Genomic DNA, 25,976 nt, shown 5'->3' on the forward strand with positions numbered 1-25,976 from the left:
TACACACGTGCTCAATTTCTCTCACATGCTCCTTCATCGACACTGATCACGCCCTTATACAAAACACAAGTATATTTAGATGCTCACAAATTTGCACACTCACAAATCCACTGACGAAACACAGGTACACACACGCTCACCACTCCTACAGACATCTACATAAGACAGATCCTTGTACACACAACACACATGCAAAACACGGCCACACACACGTACACGCGCTCTCACGCTCACACCCAGACATGCACACGCAGACACTCTCAAATACACTCATTCGCCACCCCAGTGCATTCAGGGACGCACACACAGACGCTCACAATACACCATCAGAAGCAGGTGCACCCACGCACACGCTGCTCACTGGCCACAACGCCAAGCCCGCACGGATGCTCACACTCGTATCTCAGGAGGCACCCTTGGGGCGGCACACACATCCGCAGGCAGAGGGTCCCTCATCCTCTCCGGTGCACGCGCGCGCGCGGGCACACACACACACACACACACTCCTCTGCAGCCTCCGGGGCCACCACCCCAGTCCCGGCCCGCCCCACCCTGCGGGGCGCAGCGGGGCGGGGGACTCGCTCGGGGCCGGGGCCGGGCCGGGGGCGGGGGCGGGGCGCACCTGGGCTCCGCCCCGGGGCGGGGCCGACGCAGCGTCGCGAGCGCGAGCGGCCGCACCTGGCTCGGCGGCGGCTGTGGTGGCGGCGGCAGCGGTGGCGGCCCGGGTGCGAGCGCGGCGCAGCCCAGCCCGAGCGATCGCGGAGCGGGCGCCCGCAGCCCCGGCGCCGCCATGGTGGAGGCGGCGCCCCCCGGGCCCGGGCCGCTGCGGAGGACCTTCCTGGTGCCCGAGATCAAGTCGCTGGACCAGTACGATTTCTCGCGGGCCAAGGCGGCGGCCAGCCTGGCGTGGGTGCTGCGGGCCGCCTTCGGGGGCGCAGGTACCGGGCCGGGGGCGGCAGGTGCGGGGGGCGGGGCGCCGGGCCGGGGAGGCCGGGGCCGTGGGAACAATAGCGCCGATCGCCGGGGGTCCCCGGGCCGGGCCCGCCGCGCCGGGCCTCCGCGCTTCCTGCTCGGCCGGGCCGTGGACTTTGCCCGCCGGGCTGCGGGAGCGCGGTGGGGGTGGGGCCGGCGGCCCGGCTCCGCGCGGGGACCCCGGCGTCCGGGCCCCCAGGTGAGCGCGGCTCGGTCTGCGGGCCGGGTGGGCTCTGCCAGTGCGGGCCTTGCCTGGCACGCCCTCCCCCCTTTGCACACTCACATCACGCGCCCGCGAGGACCCCCCCCTCGCCCGCCCCGCAGCCCGGACACACGGCCGGCGTCGGGCCTGCCTGCGCTGCGGGCGGCCAGGAGAGCTCCGGGCACCCCCTCTTTCGCCTCCATGGCTCCGGCCAGCGGCTGGCAGCTGTGACTTATTGCCTCATTTTGCCTAGCAGGCTGACGAGCCCAGGAGAAGGGAAATGGCTTATCCAAGATCGCCCGGGGAGGCGGGGGGGCCCAGGTGCAGGGCCTTCTCCCACTGGGGCAGCCCCTCCTCTCGGTCCCCCAGGCCCACATGTGTGAAAAACGCGGGCCACCCCGAGTGGGAGGATGCAGGTGGGTCCCCAGGATTCTAGGCCCTGGGCTGGCTCAGTCAGGGCCCCAGGCCAGAGCTGGGGGCTAGGCCTGGTGGTGGAGAAGACGGGGTTAATTAAGTTCTGGGCCCTCCGAGGGGGACGCCCTGCCCTCCCACTGGTCCTACCCACTGGTCTTGGCACCAGCTGGGCACAGCCCATCCCCCCTCAGTGGCCTTCCCAGATGAACCTGTTCTGGGTGTGGGTCTCGGCGACAGCTGGCCATCTCCTGATGGTTCCACCTGTGTCTCTCCCTGCACCCTCCCATGGAGGGCCCACTCTGGGGCCTACCTATCCTGCAGGATCTGCTTAAGGAAGAAAGGGGGGTTGGAGGAGGGCCCCAGGTGGGCCCCAGGCCCTCACATCCCAGCTTAGGAGGCCACAGAGGGCTCCAGTGACTTTGGGAATCAGAGATGGATTTGCGTCCCAGCTCCACCAGAATGTGGACGGATTATGGCAATTCTCTTAAGCTTCTGCTTCCCGCTCTGTAAAAGAAGGCATCCATTCACTGCTTTATCCATTTTGCAAATGTCTCCGGGGCACCCACGAAGTGCCGGGGCCGATCCTGGGCCACTGGGATCCCAGTATCTTCATCACAAGGCAGCTGGGAGGCGGAAGGGAGAAACCGACCACAGGGTCCTTCGCACTGTGTCTGGCACACGGGACACGCTCCACAAACGCTCGCCATTGCTGCTGTGACTGGTGGTGGTATTTTGATTATTATTATTAATATTATTCATCCTCCCCTGGCCAGGGGACAGAGCAGAAATTACTATCCCATTTTGCAGAAAGGAAAGCGAGGTCCCCAGGAGATGCCCTCACTCGCTCAGTTCTGTTTCCACCGACCCAGCTCCCTGTGCTGTGTGACACCCTCACTGAGGGTCACATTCAGTTTGCCCCCCACCCGCCTTCTCTAAACAGAGGGGGGCTGAGGAGGGTGAGACACCAGGCCCTGAGGGGGGAGCAGAGCTCTGGGACCCTTTACTGATGCCTGCTGGGTGCCTAGGACAGAGAGGAGAGGATGGGGATGGACGCGGGAGGGAGGGGGATGGGACATGAAACCAGATCACCCCTGCTCAGAGTGATAAGGTCTGTGACGCAGAGGTGTGCCCCGGGGCCCAGAGGACGAGATCCCTGAAATCTTCCAGGGTGGGGAAGAGAAGGGAAGGCTCCCCAGAGGAGGCGGGGTTTGAACCTTGAGAGACGTGTAGGAGTTTGCCAGGAGAGGAGACCACATGTGTGAAGGCCTAGGGTCTGGACCAACAGGGAGTTAGTTCTCCAAGAAGAACGCGCATCCCTGTGGTGGCCAGGGGAGACGGGAGGTGGGAGACGGGGGAAGCCTCTCAGGCCGTGGGTAGGGATCTGAGGGCACTGGGGAGCCATGGAAGGTGTTTGAGGACTGACAAGATGAGATGTGCAGTTGCCCCAAAGGGAATAGTGGCTGGGAAGGAGGTAGTTCTGGTGGCCCCAAGGCACAGGTATGAGGAGGCTGGACAGGAACGCAGGCAGGTGGGCTCAGCAGAACTCTAGGTCAGAGATGAGGAAGGGTGCCATCTTTAAGCAAGTTTGGGAAACACCACCTGCAGTCCCTTATGCCTTCAGAACATCAGTGTGACGCCCGGGAAACTGGGTTCATGTCGGCTCTGCCATTCACCAGCTGTGTGATCTGGGGCCAGTCATCCCAGCTCTCTGGTTCTTGGTTGTCTCCTCTGCACAGCGGGGAGAAGAAGAAATATGTGAGCAGTCAGTGAGCCAATGCGTGCAAGGTGATCGTGGTGTCAGTAAATGGCAGCTGGCCCGGAGAGCCGTGCTGTCCCAGGTGGTAGCCAGGAGGGACACGTGGCTGGTCCCAATCGCGAGGTGCTGTCAATACGCAGTGGCATCGAAGACTTGGGACAAAAAAGAGAATGTGGACTAGCTCATGGATGTTTTTATGTTGATGACATGTAGCCCTGATCATGTTCCAGGTGTGTATCGGGTTAAATGGATTACTAAGTAAACGCTACCTGTCTCTTTTCTAATGGGGCTACTAGAAAGTAAAAAACTGTGACCGTGGCTCACATCGTATTTCTCTTGGACGGCATTGCTCTGCGGTAAAGGGTCAGTAAACGCGTGGGACTAGGAGCGGTGGTTCTCAACGGGGGGCAGTGGCTGGAGGCATTTCACTTGTCACTACTTGGGAAGAGCGTATGTCTGGCATCTAGTGGGGACAGACCAGACATTCTGCTAAACATCTCACAGTGCATGGGACACGGGACAGCCCCACACCCCAGCCACCGCCCAACACGAGGAATTAGCCAGACTCCAATGCAAATCGTGCCAAGGTGAAGAAACGCTGTGCTTGATCCACACTGGCTGTCAGTAGGCTCTAGCTCACATTTTTTTTCATCTTGAAGGCCCTGACAAGGCCTGCAGGAAAGAAACTTGTTTCATTTTGCTGATGGCAGCAGGAAAGGACCAGCGGCTGGGGAGAGAGGGGGGAGGGTTTGGCTCCGGGAGATGCTGGGAGGTGGAAACCAGATGACTGGTTGGCTGTTGGAGGGGAGCATGAAGAAGGAGGGGTGGGGATTGCTCACTGTAGCAAGGACAGAGAGAAGGAGCGGGTCCCGGAGCAGGTCGCTGAGGGTCATGAGAGAAGCCTGGGCTGCCACAGGTGGGCCGTGGAAGCCATCAGAGTGCTGGACAGGGCGGGGGTGGGGCGGGATGTCCATTTACTAGGCTGCTCAGACAGAGCTGTCAGGAACCCCACAGAGAAGTGGCATGTGTGGAGGAGGCTGGACTTGATGGGAGAGAGAAAAAGATGGGAAGCTGGGGGATGCCAGGGGGAGAGAGGTTTCCAGAAGAAGGAGGTGTTGGGCAGAGAGCCCAGGCGAGATACGGGCCCACAGTTGCGTGTTGGATGGCCCCGACTGGCCTTGGGAGGCCGGGAACCAGGAGGGCAGGTTGGGGAGGGGTGAGGCGGAAGGAGGCAGGATCTGAAGAACTCTTCTTTCAAGGAGCTGACCTGGTGGGGGCAGAGAGCGAGAGCGGGCACCGCTCTCCACAGAAGTGGGGTGTTCAGCGGGGGAGGACCTGGGGCCGGGAGGGACTGAAGGCAAGGATGCCTGGGTCCTTGTGGGGGAGGGGGAGCCTCTGGGGGGCGTGGCTGGGCAAGATGTGGTTGTCCCGTTCAAAGGCTTCTGAGCAGTAGCACGCTGCCCGCGTTCTTTCAAACACCCAGGAGCCCCAATATACAAACAGCTGCTCTGACGGGAATAAGAGTGGAGGCCTCTCTGGAAACCCCCATGAGGGCAGGTCCCCACACCGTGTTGGCCCTGGTCAACTCCTCTTCGACCTCCCCAGATCTTCCTGGCGGCTTGCTCCCGTCTTTCTTCTCTGCACCCTTGGGTCCTACTTGGGGCTCTGCCGCCCACCTCTCCGTCCACAGGGGGCTTCCTCAGGTCTCTCCCTGAGGTGCCCTCCTGGAGGTGCCCCCAGTCTGCACCCCCTCCCCTGCTGCCTTGCCTGGACCCCCATCTCAGCTACCACCTTCTTCCCCCCACCTTCCCCTCACACCTCATGGGGACCTGGACGTCTCCCTCTGCCTTGCCCACCTCCTCCCTTCAGTCACCAAGTGCAGCCCCCTCACGCCCCTCACGCAGCCTGTCCACCTCCCCCTTTCTGTGCCCTGCCAGCCAGGCCCTGACTCTGCCACTCATCTCACCCCAATGTCCGAGCTGAGAGGGTGGAGGGTCTGCCTCAGGCCCGGGCTGCAGTCCCAGCCGCAGCATGGCCCAGCTGTGTGGCCTGGGCAGGTTACTTTCCTTCTCTGAGCTTTGGTTTCTCATCTGTAAAGCCTAGTTACCTACTGTGCCCTGGCCACTTCTTGAAGGATTGCCAGAAGGTGTGAAAGAGTCCACAGGGGTGGTGGGGGCACCCAGGGAGATGCATTAAACCATATTGTCATGATGATTGTTCATTTTCCCCCAAACCCTGCCCAACCGGCCTACACAACCTCCCTTCAGGGTCCAAGAGCCCACCTCCCGGCCTTTGTATGCGCCGACGCCACTGCCTGGAATACCGTCAGCCTTCCACTGGCAAACTTCTGCACACCCGGGAGTTATGTCTCGGCCCGGCCCCCACTCTCCCTTCCTGGTGCTGTCCTGCCTAGTTCAGACCTCTGCCCCTAGACTGGGGCCATGTGATGGTACTGGGTGGGGGTGCCCGCTGGACCCGACCCCCCTCACTGCCCACTACCGTCACCTCGCCCCCCAGAGCATGTGCCCTCGGAGCTGTGGGAGCCCTTCTACACGGACCAGTACGCGCAGGAGCACGTGAAGCCCCCGGTGACGCGGCTGCTGCTCTCGGCCGAGCTCTACTGCCGGGCCTGGCGCCAGGCGCTGCCGCAGCTCGAGACACCCCCCAGCCCCGCCGCCTTACTGGCCCTGCTGGCGCGGAGGGGCACGGTGCCCGCGCTGCCCGAGCGCCCAGTGCAGGAGGCCGACCTCAGGCACCAGCCCATCCTCATGGTAGGCCCTGCCCACCAGGCCTGGCCCCTCCCCTCCCCTCCGCGCTCCTCCCACCACGCCTGGCTGCTCCCCACAGCGCTCTTCCCACCAGTCCTGGTTCCTCCCCTCAGGGCTCCTCCCACAGGCGTTGCTCCTCCCACTAGGCGTGTCTCCTCCCACCAGGTCTGGTTCTTTCTCTCAGCACTCCTCCCACCAGGCCTGGCCCCTCCCCTCAAGGCTTCTCCCACCAGGCCTGGTTCCTTCCCTTGGTGTTCCTCCCACCAGACCTGGCTCCTCCCCTCATCACTCCTCCCACCAGGCCTGGCTCCTCCCCTCAGGGCTCCTCCCACCAGGCGTGGCTCCTCCCCAAGTGCTCCTCCCACCAGGCCTGGCTCCTCCCCTCAGAGCTCCTCCCACTAAGTGTGGCTGCTCCCACCAGGCATGCCTCCTTCCCTCAGGGCTCCTCCCACCAGGCTTGGCTCCTCCCCTTAGTGCTCCTCCTACCAGGCCTGGCTCCTCCCCTCAGGGCTCCTCCTACCAGGCCTGGTTCCTCCCAAAAGATGCTGCCCTGGCCCTTGAAGACCTGCCTCCATGGCCCGCCTGTTCCTAAGGCCTACTATGTGACCCGAAAGCCCGGCCCACCTGGAGTGGGTCTTCCTGGACACTATCCCGGTTCCTTCCCCGAGGCCCCACCCACTAACCCTGGCCCCACCCCTCAAACACCTCCCATGTCGAGCCCGTCCCACCTCCAGGCTCTTCTTCCTCCTCCTCCTCCTCCCTCGGTGGCGGAGAGGAGCCTCCATCCCGCCTCTGGTCTCATCCTTCAGCCCTTGCCCCCACAGGGAGCCCACCTGGCTGTCATTGACGCTCTCATGGTTGCCTTTGCTTTGGAGTGGACAAAGACGGTGCCCGGTCCGTTGGCCCTGGCCAGCTTGGAGCACAAGCTCCTTTTCTGGGTGGACACGGTAGGCGAGGTTGGACTGGGTTGGGTCTGCGGCCAGGGTCACCCAGTGACCCGAGCACTGACCTCTCCCTGCTCCCCAGACCATCCGGCGGCTGCAGGAGAAGACAGAACAGGAAGCCGCCCAGAGAGCATCTCCCGCGGCCCCTGCAGATGGGGTGGCCCCAGCGCAGCCCTCGGTGAGGCTGGGGTGATGGACGGACAAAAGGACGGATGAATCGAGGGCTGGGTGGGCAGGGCGGGGCAGGGTTGCGTCTCGAGGCCATCCTGCATCGGGGGGCGGGGTGGGGGGTGCTGGAGGTGACTCTCTCTCTCTCTCTTTCTCTGTCTCTCTCTGTGTCCTCTCCCCTCTTTTCTGTGCCCACTCCTCCTGCTCTCTTCTCTGCCTCTCTGGCATCAGTGCCCCACACGCTGGTACTGGAAGCTGGTTCCTGTAAGTGGGGCTGTCTCTTCGCCCCGTCTGCCTGTCCCGCTTGTCGCTCTGTCTGTCTGTGTGTCTGTTTCTGCCTGCCTGTCTGCTCCCTCTCCCAGCCCCCCAGCTATGAGCAAAGGAGGTGGGACCCCAACCCTCCATGAACCAAGGGAAGGGGGAGTCTCTGCTGTTAATTGAGAGGGTGGACCCTCTCCAGTTTCTGGACAGCGGGGATGGCCTCCCTAGCTGTTAACCAGCAGGGCGGAACTCCCTCTGCTTGCCCACGGTAGCCGAGGTGGGGAGACCCCTGGCGCTTCTGAAGGGAGGACCCTAGCCCGTCAGACATGTGGATTCTGACCCCAACGGGCAGGGCACAGGGAGGTCCCCCTAGGCAAGAGGAAGACCCTCAGAGGCAGAAGAGGGTGGAAGAACCTTAAGATTAAGAAGGACAGATCTCAGCTTTGGGGGTGGGGGTTGTCTGTCCCGGAAGCAAGGGAAAAGTTACCACTGCAAGTGGGGGAGGCTCTGGGCTGGACGGGGTCCCCGCCTTTGCTCACTCCAGGGCCGCCTTCTCCCCACCCTGGGCCTGGGTTGGGGTTCCTCTCCTGCCTGCCTGCTTCCTTGCATCCTGTCCTTGAGCTGGGGCCTGGGTCTTTGCGGGGGGGGGGGGGGATTTCCTGCATGGGAGGCTGCTCTGTGGGGTCCCTCAGGGCTGGGAGGAGCTGGGGTCCCCAAAGCCGGCCAGAGTGCAGTCAGGGAGCTGGACGGCCAGGGCTCAGGACAGGGGTCAGGGCTTCCCCCACCCCCCGGAGGTGTGCTTGGGGGCCCAGCAAGTCAGCACCCCTCCCGCCTGCTGACGGCTGCTCCTCTCCCCCCCAGCACGCAATTGCCTTCTGTTTGAAGGAGTCGGGGAGCAAACCCCCCATGGTAATGTATCCCCCACCCCGGGGTCCCAGGAGTCCCTGTCCCCAGCCCCTGCTGCTGGCCTGGCTGCTCGCAGACACCTCTGCCTCTCGCTGCTGCCCTTCCCCTGCTCCAGGCTGGCCCCCCACTCTGGCTCTGGGGCCACTGGCTTCACGCCCCCTCGTGGCGGAAACCCCAGGCCTCCCCGCCCAGCCTGCATGACCGCTGACCTGGGGGCCAGCCTGACCTCTGACCTGACCCTGCTCCCCCCACAGATCCGATACCGCAAGGACCGTGCCGTGGCCCGACGCGCCCCCTGCTTTCCAACAGTGACCAGCCTCCAGGACCTGGCGAGTGGGGCTGCGCTGGCCGCCACAATCCACTGCTATTGTCCCCAGCTGTTGCGACTGGAGGGTGAGCGAATGGGCCCTTGGGTACCCTGCATCCTAAGACCCAGCCCCCAGGCCTCTGTCTCCAGAGCATCTCAGTGATTATGAGCACAGCCTCCAGAATTGGCAGAGTTGAGTTTGAACCTCTCTCTCTGATTAGCTGTGTGACCTCACCCAAGTGTCTAGATCTCTCTGCACTTCACATAATTCACTCCTGCAGCAAATATTTATCGAGTGCAAACTGTGTGCCAGACCCCGTTTTAGGCTCCGGGGATCCCGCGAGAACAGTACAGACTCACTCCTGACCTCAGGCGGCTCATGTCTTAGGAGCGAGAGAAAGACAATAAGTTTATCCAGAAGAATGTTCTGGATGTTACATGCCCCAAAGGGCGCTGGGTGGTCAGGAGAAACCTTGTGAGTTGAGTTCTTGGGGGACTCGCGCTCCAGGGGGTGGGAACAGCAGAAGCAAAGGAACAGCCTATCACAGGACCACCTCTTGAAGGGCACCTGGCGGGAGGCCTGTAGGAGGTCCTCTGTGTATGCTGGTGGCCGGGCCCTCGGTTCCCTGTCCTCCTTCCCGTAGAGTAGTCGGAGACCCAGGCTTCTGTCCCTGCAGAGGTGTGCCTCAAAGACCCCATGTCTGTGGCGGACAGCCTGTACAACCTCCAGCTGGTGCAGGATTTCTGCGCCTGCCGCCTTCCTCGTGGCTGCCCGCTGTCTCTCGAAGACCTGCTTTATGTCCCACCGCCCCTCAAGGTAAGGCCATCTCGGGGCCTCGAGGTGGGTGTCCAGGGCTGTGGGTCCCCTTGCTGACCCTGCCTTCCGCCCTCAGATCAACCTGGTGGTGCTGCTGGCCGAGATGTTCATGTGCTTCGAGGTGCTCAAACCCGACTTCGTGCAGGCCAAGGACCTGCCTGACGGTCACGGTGAGGCCCGGCCTGGGACGGGGTGGGGGTGGGGAGGCCAAGCCCCACCTGACCCTCCTCTCTCTGCTGCAGCTGCCTCCCCCCGGGCCATGGAGGCCTCCACCCCTCAGAATGGCAGTGGCAGCAGGTACGGTTGCCCACTGGGCGAGTCCCCACCGCAGGATGGGCTCCTCCACCTGGCTGGGCACCGGGATGGGGCTGGGGATGCTCCAGTTTGCACCCCTGGGAGAGATGAGGGCCCCCCCCCCCCGGGAGAGGTGACGGGGGGTCCTGTGGCTGACGTGCTTCTCTCGGCAGTTCTCCTGTCTTCAACTTCCGCCACCCTCTCCTGTCATCTGGCGGCCCCCAGTCCCCACTCCGTGGATCTACAGGTGAGGGCGGGGGATGGCTTGTCACCGAGAACCCCACCCAAAGACTGTCCCAGCGGGCCTCCTGTTTTCTCCTTCTGACCCCTCCATTGGGTCTCTCTGGCACCTGAATGTCCCCACAGTGACACTCACTGACCCCCACAGTGACCTCCCCAGTGGCTGGGCAGGACCCCCTGGGGACAACAAATGGCCCCCAGCTATCTGTCCACATAATGACCCATCAGTGACTCACCCAGTGACAGCTCCTGGCTGATCCCACCCAGGGTCCCCAGTGACTCCATAGTGACCACTGAGTGACCACCATTGCCCCTCCCCAGGCTCGCTGAAGTCCTCCCCGTCCATGTCCCACATGGAGGCCCTCGGCAAGGCCTGGAACCGTCAGCTCAGGTGAGCACATCTCCAGGGCCCAGGCGGTGGAGCGGGCTGGGCCGGGGTGGGGTGGGGCTTGTCCCAGGGGCTGACCCCTCCCTCCGGCCGCCCAGCCGTCCCCTTTCCCAGGCCGTCTCGTTCAGCACCCCCTTTGGCCTGGACAGCGACGTGGATGTCGTCATGGGAGACCCCGTCCTCCTGCGCTCCGCCAGCTCGGACAGCCTGGGTCCCCCGCGCTCCGTGCCCGCCCGGACCCCCGCCCAGCCACCCCCGGAGCCTGGTGACCTGCCCACCATCGAGGAGGCCCTGCAGATCATCCACAGTGCCGAGCCCCGGCTGCTCCCGGATGGGGCTGCCGACGGCAGCTTCTACCTCCACTCCCCGGAGGGGCCCTCCAAACTGCCACTGGCCTCCCCGTACCCGCCCGAGGGGGCCTCAAAACCACTGCCCGATGGGCCCACCAAAGCACCCGTCTACTTGCCCCACCCCGAAGGCCCCTTGAAACCGTCTCCCTGCCCAGCCGGGGAGGTATCGAAACTGCCAGCCCTGTCTGAGGGCTCCCCAAAGGCGGCGGCTTCGTCCCCGGCAGCCAGCAATTCGGAAGTGAAGATGACCAGCTTTGCTGAACGCAAGAAGCAGCTGGTGAAGGCCGAGCCCGAGACTGGGTCCCCGGCAGCCGGCTCCGCAGCCCCGGAGGCCCTGAGCTCGGAGATGAGTGAGCTTGGAGCCCGGCTAGAGGAGAAGCGCCGGGCTATAGAAGCGCAGAAGCGCCGGATCGAGGCCATCTTTGCCAAGCACCGCCAGCGCCTGGGCAAGAGCGCCTTCCTGCAGGTGCAGCCCCGGGAGGCTGGCGGGGAGGTGGAGGTGGAGGAGGAGCTGGGCCCGGCCTCTGGTGGGGAGCGGCCAGCAGGCGAGGGCCAGGGCGAGCCGGCCCCACGGCCCAAGGCAGTGACCTTCTCGCCAGAACTGGGCCCGGCGCCCCCCGAGGGGCTGGGGGACTACAACCGGGCTGTCAGCAAGCTGAGCGCCGCCTTGAGCTCGCTGCAGCGGGACATGCAGAGGCTCACGGACCAGCAGCAGCGGCTCCTGGCCCCACCCGAGGCCCCCGCGCCAGCCCCGCCGCCCGCCGCGTGGGTCATCCCTGGCCCCACGACGGGTCCCAAAGCCGCGTCCCCCAGCCCTGCCCGGCGCACCCCAGCTGCCCGGCGCAGCCCCGGGCCCGGCCCCAGCCCGACACCCCGCAGCCCGAAGCACGCACGGCCAGCGGAGCTGCGGCTGGCGCCCCTGACGAGGGTGCTCACGCCTCCCCACGATGTAGACAGCCTCCCCCACCTGCGCAAGTTCTCGCCGAGCCAGGTGCCTGTGCAGACACGCTCCTCTATCCTCCTGGCGGAGGGGCCGCCTCCTGAGGAGCCTGCGGCCCGGCCCGGCCTCATCGAGATCCCACTGGGCAGCCTGGGAGAGCCCCCGGCCGAGGATGAGGGAGACGGGAGCCCCCCTGGGGCTGAGGACTCCTTAGAGGAAGAGGCGTCTTCAGAGGGAGAGCCCCGAGCTGGGCTGGGCTTCTTCTATAAGGTGAGTCAAGAGAGCAGGTGGGGGAGGGGCCAGAGGCGGGGGTGGGTGCGCGGGTGGATGGACAGATGGTCATGGAGTGGGGAGGTGGGTGGGTGGGTGGACAGACAGGCGGGTGGACAGGTGGTCGGATGGATAGGGCTTTCCTGCTGGATGGCAGATGGACAGAAGGTACGTGGGCAGAAGGACAGATAGATGGAGCTGGCAGAAGGAGAGAAGGTGGGTGGATGGGTGAGTGGGGAGCCAGGTGGGAGTGGGCAAACAGATAAGATGTGTGTGGCCAGACGGGCGGATAGATGGGGTGGGTGGAGGACAGGGTAGATGGGTAGGTAGGCAGATGGTGGATGGGTGGGCAATGGACAGATGGACAGGAATGGGTGGATGGACAGACAGGACTAGGGTCTTCCATGGCATCTCCTCCCTCTTGCTCTCTCCTTCACACCCCGCCCCCAGCACAGCCCCACCTGCTCCCCTTCCTGACCCTGTTCTGTGGCCGGTCACTCTTTTCCATCCTCATGGCACCCCCAGGCTGGGCTGCTGTGTCTCACCCGGACACCTGCAGTCCAGTCCTGACTGGTCTACCACACACCCCGTCACCACACACCCATCCCTAGATATTTTCAACTGAGCAGAGATTTTTTTTTTTTAATGCAAATTGGACCTTGTTGCTCATCTATTTAAAACCCTTCTGTAGCCCCCTTATTAGAATAAAGGTTCTTTCCAGGGCCTTAGGCTTTGCTCACCTCTGACTTGTCCTCTGCCATTCTCCCCAGCTCTCTGTCCAGCCACACTGGCCTCCCTGCTGTTCCACACTCTCCACCCTCACTAGGCTTATTCTGGCCCCAGGGCCTTTGCACTTGCTGTTCCTGCTGCCTGAACCAGTCTCCTCACCCCTCACCCCCACCCAGTTAAGTCTTCCTCATCATTCTCGGGGGCTGCTTCCACCAGGAAGCCTCGCTTGGTGCCCCAGGCTGATAGGTCCCTCCCCACGGTGGAGACGGGTAGCTGTTCTTGCTGGTGTTTACCATTGTCAGTGTGACACCAGATTGTCTTCCCTGCTGCATTAAGCACTTCGTGTGAACAGCACTAGGTCTGCCCCGTCCCTGTCATGCCCCACAGCATGGGGCTGTGCATAAAGTAGGTGCCGACTAAATGCCTTCAGAACAGTTACAGAATCCCAAGGACAGGTGAGTGGCTGGCAGGCTGGGTCAGCGGAATGTGCGACCCCAGCTGTGCCAGCGAGGGGGCAGCCAGCTGGACTCGTGCGTGCCCCCAGGATGAAGACAAGCCTGAGGACGAGATGGCTCAGAAGCGGGCCAGCCTGCTGGAGCGCCAGCAGCGGCGGGCGGAGGAGGCCCGGCGGCGGAGGCAGTGGCAGGAGGCCGAGAGGGAGCAGCGCCGGGAGGAGGCCGCGCGGTGAGGCTGGGCCTGGCCCGGGGACCCAGCCGCCGGCGACCCCACTACCCCTCTGACTGCTTGCTCTCCCCCATCTGCAGGCTGGCCCAGGAGGAGGCGGCCCCTGGGCCCCCGGCCCCTCCAGCCCCTGCAGCGACCCCGGCCCCTGCTGCCAGGGCCCCAGCCGAGGAGGAGGTGGGCCCCCGGCGCGGGGAGTTCACGCGGCTGGAGTACGAGCGACGGGCCCAGCTGAAGCTGATGGATGACCTCGATAAGGTGCTGCGGCCCCGGGCCGCGGGGACAGGGGGCCCAGGCCGGGGTGGACGCAGGGCCCCCCGGCCACGCTCTGGTTGCTGTGATGATTCGGCCCTGGCACGGAGCCCAGCCCGCGGCCTGCTGGGTGAGGACCCTGTGGGGTGGGGCCTGCCAGCACCCTTCCAGGCAGGGCGTGCGGCCCAGAGGGAGGCGGAGGGCTGCAGAGAGAATGAGGAGGTGTGGGCAGAGCCGGCCCAGGGTGCTCTCCTCGGCTGGAGGAGGACACCCCTCGGGATGTCTGGGGCCAAGGGACTTCCGGGGGGGGGGCCACCCACGTGCTGCTTCCGCACAGCCTGCCGGGCAAAGCTCATGCCCCCAGCCATGGGGGAAGGGAGTCCATCTCAAGGGGGCAAACGGGGTGAGGGTCTCGGGCAGGGCTGCCCCCACTTTCCCTCCCTAGCCTGCCCGGTAAGGCCCCCAAGGGCATCTGTGGAGGCGAAGGGGCTTTGTGTGGGGCCTGACCCAGTGCCCTCCACTCCCAGGCTCTCGGCTCAGCAAGGTCTACTCCCAGTCCACGCTGTCACTGTCCACCGTGGCCAACGAGGCCAACAACCTAGGCGTGAAGAGGCCCACGTCTCGGTGAGCTCAGCGGGGCAGGTGGCCCCGTGGAGTCTGCGTGCGCGCCGACGAGTGTGATGTGGCATGAATGTGTGTATATGTCACCGAAGGGATGGAAGGGCACATCCGTGTGCCCAGTGCCAGTGGGACTGTCTGTGCCAGAAGGAGGGCCCAAGAACGGGCCTCTGGGCACCTGGCTGCGTGCTGAGCGGGACTGAGGCGGGGAGAGCTCGAGAGGACACTGTGTGGACTTGGGAGTGCGTAAAGCATACGTGTATGTCTCCCCATCTGCGGACTGTTCTAGGCTTGCCCATCCCATCCCTTCCCCCTGCAGGGCTCCCTCCCCCTCCGGCCTCATGTCCCCGAGCCGCCTGCCTGGCAGCCGAGAACGGGACTGGGAGAATGGCAGCAACGCCTCCTCCCCGGCGTCGGTCCCGGAGTACACAGGTAGGTGGGACGCAGGGGGGCGAGCACCGCCTGTTCCCTGTCCCCTGGTCCTCCCTGCTGACCACCCTGTCCCCCAGGTCCGCGGCTGTACAAGGAGCCCAGTGCCAAGTCCAACAAGTTCATCATCCACAACGCCCTGTCCCACTGCTGCCTGGCGGGCAAGGTGAACGAGCCGCAGAAGAACCGCATTCTCGAGGTGAGCCTGCGCTTGGGTGCATGGGGCTGGCTGGGGGGGGGGGTCACAGGGGCCCTGCCGCCAGCTGACCGCTCCTGCCACCCGCCAGGAAATTGAGAAGAGCAAGGCCAACCACTTCCTGATCCTCTTCCGCGACTCGAGCTGCCAGTTCCGGGCCCTCTACACGCTGTCAGGGGAGACGGAGGAGCTGTCACGGCTGGCGGGCTACGGCCCGCGGACAGTGACGCCCGCCATGGTGGAGGGCATCTACAAGTACAACTCGGACCGCAAGCGCTTCACGCAGATCCCTGCCAAGACCATGTCCATGAGTGTGGACGCCTTCACCATCCAGGGACACCTCTGGCAGAGCAAGAAGCCCACCACCCCCAAGAAGGGCGGCAGCACCCCCAAATAGCCCGTCCCAGGTGGGCTGGCTGCCGCCCTGCTGGAGGACCACCAGTCGGCATTCTCGGGTCCTGTGTGTCCCCGACTTTGTCCAGGTGGGGCTGGAGTCTCCACCCCCTAACTTCCATCCCGTCCTGCTGTGGGGGCTGAGCTGGGAGGTTCAGGGACTCAGGGCTCAGCTCGGTCCCCTGTCTGTCCTCCCCACCTTCTTGAATAAAATAATTTAAAGAGAGCTGGTGCGCTGGCATCACCCCGAGGCTGGCTGGGGCGCTCGGGGACACCTGGGCCTGCGAGTTTTCCACACGCACCGGCCCTTTCCTGTCTGCTGTTTGCTCTGGAATCTACTCCAGCCTCTCCTCCGCCCCCTCGAGGGCTCTGACGCAGCTCCTGCTGAGGGCCGGCACGCCTTCCCTGCCAGCACCCCTTCAGTGACGTCCTGGGCGTGAGGCCTCTGACCAGCCCTCCCCGCCCGTGGCCTCCTGCCCCCATGGCTGCTTCCTCTTTGGTCGGCCTGTTATTATGGGCCTCTCCTGGCGTTCGGCCAACTGTTACACTCGATCTTCTCTCCCCAAGCCGCCTGCCTATGTCTCCAGGCTCGGTTACCACCTCTGGGCCAGGATGCCCGTGTTTCTCTCCTCTGAGCTCCGTGTCTGAGGGTCCAGTTGCCTCCTTGGCACGGCCACTGGACGTCTCAGGTGTTGGACCTACGGCCCAAGCTCGAGCCGGGCGGAGCTCCGGGTCTCCGTGCGGCTCAGGTGTGGGCCCAGCCTCACTTCCTAAAGGCCTCTTCTGTTTCACTCCCCTCTCTGCTTCCCCGCGCCTGCCCCCGAGGCCACACCCATAGCCTGGGCCTCCTACATCCCGAGCTCCCTCCTGCCACAAGCCAATCCAAGCCAATCCCTTACAGCAGCCTGCGTGGCCTGTTCGGGGCACAAATCTGATTAAGTCCCTGAACGCTTAAAATCCCTTAATAGCTTGGAGCCCGCTAATGGCTTCCCAGAGCTTAAGACTAAAGACCACACCCTGGCAGTGGCCTGTGGCGGAGGTCTGGCTCCTGACTGCTGTCCAGGGAGAGCGGGACCCTGCTAAGCTCACAGCTGGACCAGGGACTGCCTGCCTCCAGAGCTCACTGACCGAGGGGAGGTGGGCCCTCGCCCAGGGAAAAGGGTTTGCGGAGGCGGCTGGGAATCGACCTGTGATGGTGGGGGCGGGGAGAGGGCTGCTCTAGGGGCAGGGGCTGGCGAGACCTGGGCGACTGGGGGCAAGGCCCCCAGGCTTGGGGCTCAAAGCAGCCTCAGGTGGCAGAGAGGCTGGCCTCTCAGAGTCCAGAACTGGCTCTGCAGGGTGAGGGTGGAGCGTGTGCCCTGGCCTGATGCCCGGCTGCCCCACCTCCCGCACTAGCCAATCTGGGGGTGGGGGGAGCCGGGCCCGGGACCAGGGCGTCACCAAGCTGGCACTCCCTACAGGCACCTGGGCGGCAGGAGGGGCAGGCAGGAAGGAGGCTCAGACCACGACGTACAAATGGAGGCTTCATTGCGGGAGGGGTGAGGTGGGGCAGCAGGGGTGGGGTGTGGGGGGGTCAGTCTTCCTTCAGGCTCCCGAAGACGGCAGCCGGCACGCTCTGCTGCTCCAGCCGAACCTCTGGGCGGGAAGGGGAGGACACGGTCACTCTCCAGGAGGGGCCCTCCCCTGCCTCTGCCCCACCACCCTGCCTGGCTGGCTGGCCCCTCACCGTTGGGCTCCAGGTCCATCTCATCCTCGTCCTCGTCCTCGCCTAGCTCGATCTCCTCGGGGTTGGCTTGCTGCGCCAGCTCGGCCAGCTCCTCCCGGGAGGCGTCGCTCCTGGGGGTGGGCGGGGGCGGGGCACACTGCTGAGCTGGGCCCAGCCCCCCCTCCCAGCCCCAGCCCCAGCCCCAGCCCCAGTCCCCCGCTCTCACCTCACGAACAGGATCTTGCTCTGGGCCCGCGGGGGCTGATCCCGCTCCGCCTCGGCCGCCAGCTGCTCCGCCCTCTGCTCCAGCAGTTTCATGTCATCCATGCCGCTCTGCCCAGGGGCGAGGTCAGACACTGGTGGAGGAAGGTGGGCATCAGACGCCATGCGCAGGCCCTCTCCACAGCCACACCAGACCCTGCCACCCCCTGTGTGCCCGCCTCACTCTGGTGCTGCTGGGAGCCCAGCTGTCCTCAAGGCCCCAGCCTTCAAGTTCCCAGTCTGAGGGAGAGGCAGAGTCGGACCCCAGTGCTCGCAGTCCCAGGAGGTCAAGGCTGGGCCGACAGGCCCTGAGACGGGGGAACATGTCGCCCCAGGGCGAGCCCGGCCGAGGCCAGGGGTGGCCCACAGCTGCTCACCAGTGCCTGTGGCGCTGCCCGACACCTTGAGCATCTGCGAGGCCATGAAGTTGACCTGCGTGTTGTACGTGGCCTGTACGCTGCGGCGGATCCGCAGCATCTCCCGGATGGTGTCCTCGTTGCCATGTCGGACCTCAAAGTCCTTCCACGTTTGCCAGAAAGCCCCAGTCGTCTGTGGAGAGGGTCTACACATAAGCTGGCTGGCTCGGCCGCAGCCTCCCAGAGCCCACCCGCCCGCCGGCGGATCCATCCCTACCCGGGGGTCGCAGATCTGGGAGCAGAAGCTGTAGATGGCCCGTGCGCGGTCGATCTCCCCAAGCTTGCACTCCATGTCCGCAAACCGCAGGCACATCTCCCGCGCGTGCTCGTCCGACAGCACCTGGATGACGGTGGGGTCAGAGCAGGCAGGGCGGGAGGCAGGAGGGGCGCCCCTCTTGGGAGAGCTCAGGTGGTTCCCAACACACCAGGCTGGCCCCTTCCCAAACGCCCCTCCCAGCCCCCACGCGTAGGCACGCTCCGATCCCCCAGCTTGCAGGACCCTCCCACCCCTGCGGCAGGCACCTCAATGGCCTTCTGGTAGATGCCGCGCGTGTGGGTGACCCCGTAGATCTCGGCGGCCCGCTTGATGTAGATGTTGAACATGTCGTACTGCTGGGCGGGCTCCACGGCCCTGGTGGCGCGCTCGTACACCGCCATGGCGTGCCGCGCCAGGCCCCACTCCTCCTCCAGCTGCGCGTACAGCAGGTAGAGCGCTGCGGAGGGACGGGAGCGCCGTCAGAGGACAGTGGCCCCGCCCACGACGCCCCTCCCCACGCCCTCCGCCCCGCCCACCGGGCCCTCCTCACTCTTGGCGTGTTTGGGAGGGCAGCCATCCAGCGCCTGTTCAAAGAGGTCCCGCGCCCGCTCCAGCTTGCGGCCCCCGTAGCGGGCGATGAACTTGGTCAGGTAGGTGCTCCAGATGTCGGACACGTTGGGCCACTTGAACAGCGAGATGCCGCGCTCGTACGCCTGCCGCGAGATGGGGGGGCGTGTGAGTCTCAGGGTGACACCACCTGGCACCCAGTCCGCCAGGAGACTCCTTCAAGCTCGGTGAGCGGGCCCCCTCCTGTCCACCCCTCCCCGCTGTGGCCCTCCCCGCCATCACGGTGCTGGCAGGGGGGCCGTGCTGCCCGTCTGCCTCAACAGACTGCAAGAACCCCAAGGACAGGGCGGGACTAGGACTCAGTAAGTCACTAGTGGGGGATGTTGTGGGTGAAGAGAGGGTGGACCCTCAGCTCTGCGGACACTGGAGTCCAGGCTGAGGGGCAGGGCCTGTCACTCAGGCAGGGGCGGCACACGTGCATAGGGACGACTGCCCTGTCTGTGAACATGCGTCATCTCCACACACACACAACCAAAACCCCAGGGTGGGGCAGGGCCTCACCATGGGTACACGTGCATAAGACACCTATGACCTGCGGCCTGAACGGCAGGGCACCTACAACAACACTCTCCCCCACCTCATACACACACAGAGGCGGGACTCAGTGCCTGTGATGCGCTTAACGGCGTCTCCTGAAATTCACGCTGAAGCCCTAACCCCTGGGACCTCAAGTGATGTCTGTGTTTGAAGATAAGATCTTGAAAGAGGTAACTGAGCCAAAACGAGGTCACTAGGATGGACTCCAACACGACTAACGTCCCCATAAGAAGAGACTCGGAGACACAGAGAGACAGCAGAAACACGCACCAACAGAGATGCCCACGTGAGGACGCAGTGAGGATGGCCGGCTACAAGCCAAGGAGAGAGGCCTCGGGAGAAACCGGCCCGGCCGACCCCTTGATCTTGGACGTCCAGCCTCCAGGATTGGGAGGAGATACATCTCTGTTGATTGAGCCTCTCAGTCTGTGGTACTTGGTTACAGAGGACCAAGTGCATGAACACAGTGCCCGGGGTCCCTGGGGAGGGGACACTGCCACCCGCGCCCCCTCACCTTAAAGCTCTCCTCGAAGTACTTGTGCTCCTCCAGGAACATGGCGTAGTTGATGACGATCTGGGGAGTGGCGATGCGCAGGTCCAGGATGCGGTCATACACGGCCTTGGTGGACTGCAGGGGAAGTGGGGGCTGAGTCGGTGGCCTTGTCCCTCCCCTGCCACAGGCCCGCGGCCCGTCCCTTCCCGGCAGCTCACCTGGAAGGTGCCGAGGCTCTCCTCCAGGTCAGCGAGCATCGACCACACCTTCAGCGACTTGTACACGCGGTTCTGCACGGGCTCCGAGGCATCGAAGTACTCGGCCCGGCGGGCGGGCAACGCCGTCGCCTTCTGCAGGGAGTCAGTAGCACCGAGCAGGGAACTCAGACGGGTTTCCAGGGCCGCACACCCTGCACCCTCCTCCCCAGGACCCAGGCTGGTGCTCACCCGCAGCAGCCGCAAAGCCTGGTCATAGTTCTCGTGGCGGAGTTCCAGCTCGCCACACTCGCACCACACGCTCGCCAGGTCATCCACCTGCTTGAAGCTCACTTTGGTGGCCTTCTCCAGAATGACACGGGCCTGCGGGCGGGCGGAGGCCAGGGCTGAGACCCTGCCTGCCCGGCGCTCAGCTCCTTAGAGTGCACGTGCCTGCATGCTCATGCAGATGCACCTGTGCCCCCGGGTCCTCCGGCCAAGGACCTGTGTGTACTCACGCACACACAACATGCTCAAGCAAATACACACAGGCCATGGCACTCACATCGTCCAGCTGCCCGTTGTCCTCGTAAAACTTGGCAAATGCAACCCACAGCGTGTGGGGCTTGCCTGTAGCCTTGAAGGGGTCCACCGTCTGCACGGCCTCCGTGTACGTGTTGATGATCTGGGCGGGAGGGCTGGGTCAGGTGTGGGTGGGGCTAGGCAGATGAGGGCGGAGGGGGGACAGGGCTCCGGGGCCGGGGCCATCACGTACCTCCCGAGGGCGGCCCTGGTGCAGGGCCACGCGCTTGTGCCACTCGTGCACGTGGTGCGGGTTCTGGCGCAGCAAGACGCTGTTGAGGAGCAGGGGCCGCCGGGCGATGAGCTGCTCGAAGCGAGCCAGGCGCAGCTCCAGGTCCACGTCGTCTGGGACCCACGACAGGGGCCAGGGAGCAGGGGTGAGGGCCTCAGCACACAGCTACCTCCGGCCCCCACCCCCTCTCCCTCCAGCCCCAGCCTAGGGCTCTGGGCCTTACTGCCTCACCCCACTTTCCACCCTGGCACTCTCTCTCTGCTGGCCCTGGCCGGAGCTGCCCCAGGGCCACCCTGACCCCTGGCTCACCCCCGGCCCCCAGCATTCCCCACAGCCCTCCTTCCCCGCCAAGCTCGGGCCCAGGCCCTCCCGAACCACCTCCATCGTCCAGTCCTCCCTCCCTGCTGGGCCCTGACTGACCCGGGATGCACCTCTCCCCTGCCCCAGCCACTCAGGACTCCCCGACCCCTGCAGCCCACCCCAGCCCCGTCTGCCCACCTCTTCCGCTCACCTTCCTCCTCCCGCCCCAGCTCCGAGGCCGTCTCCATCTTGGCGGCAATCATGCTCTCCTCAAACTGGGCGTAGCTGTCGAACACCTGGGTGAAGTCCCGCACCGTCATCACGGTCCGGATGGCCTCCTCGTACACGTCCCGAGCCTGCGGGGACGGGTGAAGGAAAGTGCTGGCAGGGGAGAGGCGCGGGTGCCCACGCCGGCACATGGGGAACGGCAGGAGTGCCTTTGGCACCAGGCCCCACAGGGCCTTCCCGGGGCCCTGCCCTCTCCCTGGGCCTGCCCAGCTCCGGCAGGCTGCGAGCAGTGATGTTCAGCAGAGCCGGGGCTGGAGCCCTCCCCTCCCCTGCTGGAGGGACCTGGGGGCCTCGGCTCCTCCTCAGTAAACTGAGTCACAGCCCCTCGTGCAGCTCAAGGCAGGCGTGTGTAAAGCACCTGGCACCCAATAGGTGACCCATCTCCCTGTCCCCAGAGGCCACCCTGCAGGGACCCTAACCTCAGCTCAGCCGTGGAGGGCTCAGGGGTTGCTGTGAAGCAGCCCTCAACCTGCCCAGCCCCCTTCTCCAGCTCACACTCTCCCAGTCACCCCCGCAAGCTTGGGCCCCATCTCTCTGCCCCGGTCGCTGGCTGGTCCTGCCCCACTGCCTCCACCTGGCCAGTCTCCTGCCGCCGGCCTTGGCCTGTGCACTCTGCTCAAAGTGGCAGCCTGAAGGGTCTTTGTAAAAGGCACAGCTGGTCATGCCTCTGTCCTGCCCATGCCGGGTCGGAGGCTCCCCACAGCGGGACACAGATAGCCCCTGCTGGGCCTGCGGGGCTCCCCACTTCCCTAATCCTTCACCGCCCCCTCTCTCTGCTCCCCCCTGCTCCCACCTTCCCTGAGGCCCCAACAGCCCCAGCCAGCCCCCCTGGGGATCCCCAGAGCCCAATACGCTCCCCTATCCCCTGAGCTTGCCACTCCACTGTCCAACACGTCGAGCAAGCGAACGTGGTGACTGACAGTAACACCAACACCTCAAGAGCGACTGTCACTCCCATTGTGTAAATGAGGACGCCCAGGCTTAGCGGGCCCCAGGCCACACAGCCAGAGAGAGGCAGGTCTGGCAGACCCCAGGGTGGGCACACAGGTCCACAGGGCTGAATGGCGTCTCCTCACCTTCAGGAAGGCAAATGTGTGGTGCACGCGCATGTGTGCACCACCAGCACATGTGCACCTGTTTCCTGTTTACACACGTGTACACGCGCACGGGGGGAGACCCTGGCCCGCAACCAGGGCCCGTGTGCCCGCACACCTTCTCAAAGTGGCCACTGCGGATGTAGTAGTCAGCCAGTGAGCACCACAGCTTGCCCAGCTGGTCGGTGAAGCGGGTGAGGCCCCCGCGGATGATGGCGTCCACGTTGAGCGACTGCACCTTGTCCGGGTTCTGGGAGATGAGGTCGCAGAGCTCGTGCCACAGCTGCGGGGCCCGGGGAAAGAGTCTCAGCCACAGCCTCTGAGGAGGCGAGCCCTCCCGCCGGACCCGACTCCCAGCTCCCCACAGGCCCACCTGGTAGTTGGACTTGCCGGCCTTGGACACAAAGCGCTCGTCATTCACCACGGTGGCCAGGCGCTGCGCGGCCTCATCCAGCCGGTCACTCGACTTAAGGTACTCGATGTACTCCTCTGCGCTCTCAGGGCTCAGCTGGGCACCGACCCCCCCCACCGGCAGTCAGTGGGGCTGCAGGGCCACTGTGCCATGGCCTTTTCCTCTCGGTGGCTCCAGGCCTCCTGTCAGCCACCCACCTTGTCCCAGCCAAGAGCCATCCCTGCTGACTCAGCCTTAGCCACATCTGTCCAGCCTGGGCCCCAGTGGTCCAGCCTAAGTCCTAAATGGTCCAGCCTTGACTATAGTGGTCCAGTGTGAGGCCTACTGGTCCCATTGATCCAGTTGGCGCCCCAATGGTCCAGCTTTGACTAGTGGTCCAGCCTGGGCCTCACTGGTCCAGCCTCAGCCCTAAGGGCCCAGCCTGGGCTCTAGGTGACCATCCTGGGTCTCACTGATCCAGTGTGGGCCCCACTGGTCCAACCCCAGCCCTAACTGGTCTGCCTTAGACACCAATGGTCCAGCCTGCACAGGCCAGGCCTTGGTTTCACCACAAACTGTTACGCAAACAGTACTATGCTAAGGGTTTCATGACATCACAGATATCAGAAGTTTGAGAAAACCGCACACACTCCCACCCGGTTTCTACCTCAACTCTCCACCCGCCTGTTACACATCCTCATAGCTGCTTATCTCCCATTCCTTGGCTTTCCATGGCTGTGGTTTTACTCGAGTTTACGCGGTCACCTCGTGCTCATCTGTCTACCCCGTTAGACGGAAAGCTCCTGCAGGCAGGGACTGTCTCAGTCACACTGTCCCCAGCACCTGTCTCAATGCCTGACGAGAAGCAGGCACTAATGAACAATTTACAGAACAATCGAATGAACGGAAAACAAAAGCCAGTTTGTCTCAAGGAGCCTTTTCCCACATCTTGTCCATTAGGTGACATCCTGCATGGGGCAAGTGTCCCAAGGAACCAGTTTGGGCAGCTCTTGACCTGGAAACCTGGCCCACCTGCCTCACTGACCCGACGAGCTTACCTTGAGGAAGCGCCGGTAGCCCCGCACAGCGGTCTCAGGGAGCGGGTGCGAGCGCAGGAAGCGCAGGTACAGGGGCCAAACACGGGAGTGCTGGGTGATGGGCAGCGCCCGGAGGGCACGGTCGAAAGTGCGGCGGGTGTGCGTGACGCGGCCCTGGTCCATCAGGAACTGGCAATAATCTAGCCACAGACGTGGCATCTGGAGGTGTGGGGAGAGGCAGGCCGGTCTGAGCCACCGGCATGGTGGCCTGGCCACAAAGACACATCAGGTGTCCCACAGCCAAGAACGCAGCAGGACCCAGAGCCCTCATCCCTCTTGGACCAAGTCTAGTTCAACTCCAAGTGCACAGAGGCAATAAGACTCAATCCTCTCTGGGTCATCCACCTCCATGGACTCTGAGCCCCACCTCCCACCCATCCCCTGGCCCAGCCCCCACCTTGTGCATGAACACAAAAGCCCTCTCGTGGCAGTTGTTGACATCTTCGTAGGCGGGGTCGGTCACACAGCGATGTTTCACCTGCGCCCGGCGTGCCTTCAGGTATCGGTACCAGAGTTTGTAGCTGGAGGAGGTGGGGCAGGGGCAGACAGTATTGGTCAGCTTTCTGGACCCCCAGAACCCTCCGCCCTGCCCCAGGAGGCAGCTGCTGGGAAAAGGGGCCCGGGGAAGGGTGACAAGTCTCAGCACCGGCGGGATGGACCCGGGACATCAGGAAAGCTGTGCTGACTGGCCGGGGGATGTATGCTAGTGACGGACCACAAAAGCAATCACCTGGAACCTACTGGCCAGTCTCGTTATGACTAAACAAGGTGGGGTGGGGGCTGGGGCGGGCAGGGCAGATGGGAGTCACTCCCACCTGCAGGGCAGCAGCTTCAGCGCCCGCTCATACAGCTGATTGAGCCTGGGCTTTGGGGCACCCTGTTTGAATTCGATGTAGCGCAGCCAGCATTTGACGGAGAACTGGTTCCGCATGATTTCCTCCTCATAGGGGAGGTCCTCTTCCTCCTGCCAGCCGGCGAATGGGGAGAAGAGAGACGCGCCCTCAGAGCCTCGCACAGCACCCCTCCACTCCAAACCCCAGACTTTCAGCCAGACGCCACTGTCCCCCACCGGCGCCAGGTCACCAGATCCCCAGATACCAGGACTCACACTTTTACCCCCCCAAATTCTACTGCCCACAATCTGATCCAGATCATCAGACTCCTCAGTCATAGGGGTCTAGAGCAGACACGAGACTACCCCCCCCCCCCCCGCCATCACTCTTTTGGCCTTTCTAATCAAGCTACCCACTCTCTGGCTCAGATCACCAGACTGCTTAGACACCAGGGCCCTGGTCCGATGCCAGTCCTCTGCCCTGAACACTAAGCCGTACTGCCTCACAACATGCCTCTTTCCAGACACCAGTACCTTCTGGCTCCTACTAGCCAGAGTCTAGCTCAACTCCACCCCAGAACTTGGGAGCTCAAACCTTATCTCAGAGAGAGATGCACCGTACGCCAAACCTTTAACTCTGGACACCAAGCATCTAGTAAAGACGTCAGGCCTCTACTCCAAACACCAAACCTTTGACTCTTCAGAATCCCACGGACTATGCCCTGACCAGCCCCACACGACCAGGTCTTTACTTCCGACTCCAGAGTCCTCCTAGCCCGGACACCAAGCCTTTATCACAGAAACTATAACGCTCAGGACCAGACCTACGCCGTTACCCAGAACATCAAGCCTTTACCACAGAAACCAGGCCCCTGGCCAGGTCACCGTGCCTTTACTTCAGACATCAGGTCTCTCAAGATTTAGCTATGTCAATCTCCCTTCCTTCTCCCTCCCCGCGCGCTCCCATTTCCGTCCCACGTCCGGGACGACAGGCCCTTAACCTCGACAGAAGCTCTTTACTCAAGCCACCAGGGTTCCAGCACCAGACCTTTACTCCTGACCAGCCTGGTCTGGACACCCCCATACGGCCTCTGGCCCGTTAAGGTCCCCCAGTCCTCGGGCCAACAGAGCTTTGGCCTAGATCCCCCTGGCGGCCAGGCCCCGATCCCCTGTGGCCTCCAGGCCCCGATGCCTCAACGCGGGCCACCCCGACCCTGCCGCGGACTCACGAAGACAAGGTCCGGCCGCTCGGGCCGCGAGAGTCGCGCCATCACCACCATCTTCCTGGCTCTCCAGGTACGGGTGAAAGTCGCGTTTTAATGACGTCTCCTCTTAAGGCCCGCCCACCCAAGCCAGATCCATTTTTCTATTGGCTG

General features: G+C 64.0%; 2 protein-coding genes across 6 annotated transcripts; one reads left to right on the top strand and one right to left on the bottom strand.

The window, feature by feature from the left end:
* Nucleotides 1-655: 655 nt before the first annotated feature.
* CAMSAP3 (calmodulin regulated spectrin associated protein family member 3) lies at nt 656-15,538 on the top strand. 5 transcript variants are annotated; one of them, XM_044753128.2, is made up of 19 exons: nt 656-938; nt 5,862-6,115; nt 6,937-7,059; nt 7,139-7,234; nt 7,456-7,488; nt 8,347-8,394; nt 8,646-8,784; nt 9,376-9,515; nt 9,592-9,685; nt 9,758-9,812; nt 9,983-10,056; nt 10,371-10,440; nt 10,536-11,997; nt 13,271-13,410; nt 13,491-13,789; nt 14,187-14,283; nt 14,597-14,709; nt 14,787-14,905; nt 14,994-15,538. In XM_044753128.2, the coding sequence occupies exons 1-19, from the start codon at nt 791-793 to the stop codon at nt 15,297-15,299; spliced, it is 3,810 nt and encodes a 1,269-aa protein (XP_044609063.1). In that variant the 5' UTR covers nt 656-790; the 3' UTR covers nt 15,300-15,538. The 5 variants fall into 5 exon arrangements, with proteins under 5 accessions (XP_044609063.1, XP_044609066.1, XP_044609065.1 ...); XM_044753131.2 differs by having other exon boundaries at nt 10,587-11,997; XM_044753130.2 differs by lacking the exon at nt 8,347-8,394 and having other exon boundaries at nt 14,994-15,537.
* Nucleotides 15,539-16,805: 1,267 nt separating this feature from the next.
* XAB2 (XPA binding protein 2) lies at nt 16,806-25,959 on the bottom strand. Its single transcript, XM_044753145.2, has 19 exons — nt 25,830-25,959; nt 24,584-24,732; nt 24,166-24,289; nt 23,730-23,927; nt 22,654-22,788; nt 22,399-22,563; nt 21,110-21,254; nt 20,560-20,711; nt 20,350-20,469; nt 20,037-20,168; nt 19,809-19,940; nt 19,612-19,725; nt 18,484-18,646; nt 18,200-18,390; nt 17,895-18,017; nt 17,639-17,810; nt 17,227-17,356; nt 17,022-17,131; nt 16,806-16,930 (listed from the first exon to the last, which is right to left on the bottom strand). Exons 1-19 carry the CDS (start codon nt 25,878-25,880, stop codon nt 16,869-16,871), a joined length of 2,568 nt encoding a protein of 855 aa, XP_044609080.1. The 5' UTR covers nt 25,881-25,959; the 3' UTR covers nt 16,806-16,868.
* Nucleotides 25,960-25,976: the final 17 nt, after the last annotated feature.

This window comes from Equus asinus, chromosome 20 (assembly GCF_041296235.1).
Source record: "Equus asinus isolate D_3611 breed Donkey chromosome 20, EquAss-T2T_v2, whole genome shotgun sequence".
NCBI lineage: Eukaryota > Metazoa > Chordata > Mammalia > Perissodactyla > Equidae > Equus > Equus asinus.